The sequence below is a fragment of the Bison bison genome, unplaced genomic scaffold, assembly GCF_000754665.1.
Source record: "Bison bison bison isolate TAMUID 2011002044 unplaced genomic scaffold, Bison_UMD1.0 scf7180017864383, whole genome shotgun sequence".
Taxonomy (NCBI): Eukaryota; Metazoa; Chordata; class Mammalia; order Artiodactyla; family Bovidae; genus Bison; species Bison bison.
The window spans coordinates 2,910,147-2,914,398 of NW_011494955.1; the positions used below are offsets into that span (position 1 = coordinate 2,910,147).

At 42.5% G+C, this 4,252-nt stretch overlaps 1 protein-coding gene across 1 annotated transcript in view; it reads right to left on the bottom strand.

Annotated features, from left to right (window-relative positions):
- Window positions 1–755: 755 nt before the first annotated feature.
- The window catches only part of TUBA1A (tubulin, alpha 1a), a 4,457-nt gene continuing 960 nt past the window's right edge, over window positions 756–4,252 (bottom strand). The window contains exons 2-4 of the mRNA XM_010857758.1: window positions 2,611–2,833; window positions 2,319–2,467; window positions 756–1,948 (exon numbers count right to left, since the gene is read on the bottom strand). Of these exons, the coding sequence (XP_010856060.1) occupies window positions 968–1,948; window positions 2,319–2,467; window positions 2,611–2,833 (1,353 nt within the window). The 3' untranslated portion in view covers window positions 756–967. The remainder of the gene's footprint in view (window positions 1,949–2,318; window positions 2,468–2,610; window positions 2,834–4,252) is intronic.

The window sequence follows — 4,252 nt, forward strand, 5'->3', positions numbered from 1 at the left end:
GCTGACCTCTGTTGCTGAAGTCCTTAGTCCAAAACTTTCTTTCACCATGTTGGTTGTCGCCTACAATTACACTATTAGAATTCTGTCTTTTGAAGTTATTGGCTCATATTAAAATAAGAAAATCCTCTGAGAGTTAAAGTTCAGGTATATAATAGAGTGAATAAATGTATCAGGCTGTTCCGATGTGATATTCAGCTGAAAATAAGTTTGGAGAGAAGAAAGTAAAGAACGAGGTCTAGTATAGTAGGAAACTGCTTGGAGAGAACAGACATCTTTTTAGAACCCAGGGCAGAGAAAGTGTGATGGCACGAGACACTTGCCAAGGAGATGAGGCACAGGAAAATCGGCTTATAAGCCCCACGATGCATTTGGAGTAGTCACTATTTTATCTGTTGAGTTGCATGAGACCAGCAGTCAACCAGATTTTAGTTGTGCATTAGATATAAATTCTCAAAGAACTAGGAATTTAACTATTATGCTTGTCAAAACTTAAGAGTAGCATGGATGTTATCTAATGGTATTCTTCACCTTTTTAAAAAATCAGCTTTTAAAGTTGAAGTACAGTTGATTTACATCTAATGATAATTTTTAGATACGTATTTTATATTTTGTAATATACTAGGACAATTTAAAATTAAAAAGCAAGTTGCTCTGTAAAATATGTATAAACTACAGTCAATAGTTATTCTTTCTTCTCAATGTACTGAATAGATGAAAAATTTCTGGACACCTGAATAGAAAACACAAGACTGAGCTCATTTAAGACAGGGAATACTTTATTCAAACCCATCGGAGAAATGGATAGCTTGGGTCTATAACAAAGCATCATGTTTTAAAGCATAGGTCAGTAATTGTATATGAGCGTATACACTGCAACATACAAATTAACTGATCAGACCATAACTTTTCAATGTTTGAAACAGAATAAGCTTCCCTGTAAAAGCAGCACCTTTGTGACATTTTAACTTTAGTATTCCTCTCCTTCTTCCTCTCCTTCTCCTTCCACAGAATCCACACCAACCTCCTCATAATCCTTCTCAAGGGCAGCCATGTCCTCACGGGCCTCAGAAAACTCTCCTTCCTCCATGCCCTCACCCACGTACCAGTGAACAAAGGCACGCTTGGCATACATCAGGTCAAACTTGTGGTCCAGGCGAGCCCAGGCCTCAGCAATGGCTGTGGTGTTGCTTAGCATGCACACAGCTCGCTGTACTTTGGCCAGGTCGCCACCAGGTACCACAGTGGGAGGCTGGTAGTTAATGCCAACCTTGAAGCCAGTGGGGCACCAGTCCACAAACTGGATGGTACGCTTGGTCTTGATGGTGGCAATGGCAGCATTGACATCTTTGGGAACCACGTCACCACGGTACAACAGGCAGCAGGCCATGTATTTCCCATGGCGAGGGTCACATTTCACCATCTGGTTGGCTGGCTCAAAGCAAGCATTGGTGATCTCTGCTACAGAAAGCTGTTCATGGTAGGCTTTCTCAGCAGAGATGACAGGGGCGTATGTGGCCAGAGGGAAGTGGATGCGGGGATAGGGCACCAGGTTGGTCTGGAACTCTGTCAGATCCACATTCAGGGCGCCATCAAACCTCAGGGAAGCAGTGATGGAGGACACAATTTGACCTATCAGCCTATTCAGGTTAGTATATGTCGGGCGCTCAATGTCGAGGTTTCTACGGCAGATGTCATAGATGGCCTCATTGTCTACCATGAAGGCACAATCAGAGTGCTCCAGGGTGGTGTGGGTGGTGAGGATGGAGTTGTAGGGCTCAACGACAGCTGTGGAAACCTGGGGGGCTGGGTAAATGGAGAACTCCAGCTTGGACTTCTTGCCATAATCGACAGAGAGGCGTTCCATCAGCAGGGAGGTGAACCCAGAACCAGTTCCCCCACCAAAGCTGTGGAAAACCAAGAAGCCCTGAAGACCTGTGCACTGGTCAGCCTGAAAAAGGAATAGAAAAAACATAGTTATTGCTCTTTGTGATGTCATCATAGTAAAGATTTTCACTTTTCACATTAATTCCAAAGAATGAGATTGCATTTTGACAGAAACTTTTAAAATGTAGACCTTTCTTAAACTACTCAGCATTTCTTTATTAAAAATATCTTCGTGAATATTTATCAAATGACATCAAATAGTACATATTTTAATTGAACTTTAAAAAAACTATAAAGGAATAATTAACCTTACTCTTTATTGCATTTCAGTTGTTTTTGAAAAAAAAAAGAGCATATTTCAAATCTCTCAGGTTCATTAATTTACTTTATTCTTTTTTTTTTTTAATTTACTTTATTCTTGAGAATAAATGTACCAGTTTCCGAATTCGGTCCAAGACGAGGTCAATGATCTCCTTGCCAATGGTGTAGTGACCCCGGGCATAGTTATTGGCGGCATCTTCTTTGCCTGTGATGAGCTGCTCAGGGTGGAAGAGCTGGCGGTAGGTGCCAGTGCGGACCTCATCTGGAAAAGGAAAATGAAGCAGCCACCCATCATTAACAACCCACACAAGTCTGCTCCACCCCAGGCTATCAGTGGAGCCCACAGGACACACCTCCTGTCCCAGACCCCCAGGATTCTCACTGAAGCTACTGAGGTCAACTCACCAATGACTGTGGGTTCCAGGTCTACAAACACTGCCCTGGGCACATGCTTGCCAGCCCCTGTCTCACTGAAGAAGGTGTTGAAGGAGTCGTCTCCTCCCCCAATAGTCTTGTCACTTGGCATCTGGCCATCGGGCTGAATGCCGTGTTCCAGGCAGTAGAGCTCCCAGCAGGCATTCCCGATCTGGACACCAGCCTGGCCAACGTGGATGGAGATGCACTCACGCTGTGGGAAGGAAAAGAGAAAAATTGTCAAATTAGTTATATTAGCATTTTCAATTTTCAATAAATTTCCAAACAATTTCTAGTAATATACAAGTATTCTTCAAATTTATTTAAGGTCATATCCCTAACATAATAGAAACAGTTAAAGAAAAGCACTTGCTACAAATGCTGCAGATGGGTGTGGTCTGAATAATAAGGCTGCACAGTTAAGCACATGGTGCAAGCCAATTGTTCCAACAGCCATACTCGAATAGAAGATTTTTCATATTTAAAAAAGTCAAGCACAAAATTTTTGTAAAATGAATTAAATTCAATCACTAGTTAATTGGAATCATTATTACTGCCTCCTTCACCTTTAAAGATGAACATTTTTTCTGATAGGACTTGGTATTTCTATATGGACATTGTACTGCAGATGAGGCTAGAAGCCACACCCTTCTGCAGTCTATCTGCAGAATCCATCAGTATTAGGGGATAGAAGCTAAACAAGGACTGTCTCTTGCATTGCTGCATTTGCTGTGCCTGGTGCCAGCCTGTACTATCTGCTACATTATTTAACAGAGCAAGCTCTATTTCCAGCAACTGCCTACATGATCTCATTGTGCTATCTGCCAGTTTTCCTCTTCTGACCCAGCCTGGGACCATATGCCTAAATTGAAATGAATTAAAGAAGATGCACTAGAACAAAAGACAGCTACACAAGAGTGTAAGTCTTCTTTGCAGCATTTTCATTATTTAAAAAAGTTTTCCCAGAATCTTCTCCACTGCAAAAAACTGAAAAGTTATTAGTATCTTTAAAACAACAGTTCCTAAACTAGAAATAAATAGAACATGAAAAGCTACCAAGCTTAAAGCCCAGTGAAAGAATAATGAAATATTTATATAAAACAACAAAATAATGTTTTCATTCTGAAATTTCGTACCCACCACAGAATACTCATACTCATTACATTCAGTAGAGAGTGTCCCCTCCGTAGCCTTTACGGTACAACTTCCTTTGTCTGTCCATTGTCTAGTCACTGACAAACGGGGGCTGGGCGGCGCGGGGCGGGGAGCGGGGAAGGGCGTTTCCCTGGGTCCTCCACATTAGAGCACCCTGGCTCACAAAATCGGCTTTTTCTCTCGCTGAATGTGCGATCGAGACAGACACACACAGGAGTCAGCCAGGGCGGGGCGGCCCCAGACCAGACATTAAAGGGCTTGTCATGTGAATTGTGACTTCGCTCCTCAAGGGGAAAAAAAAAAAATTAAGTTTTGACAGTGAATGAAAAACCTTTTACCGCCTACGGTTCTGCAAAGATGAAAGGCTTGTTAAAAGTCTTTCTGACAGAGGAGGCTTAGTGAGGACGAACCCCGCCCAGCGGCTCCAAGGCCAGAGAAGCAGAAACAAACAACTCCGCCCCTGCGCCGCCTCGACGCC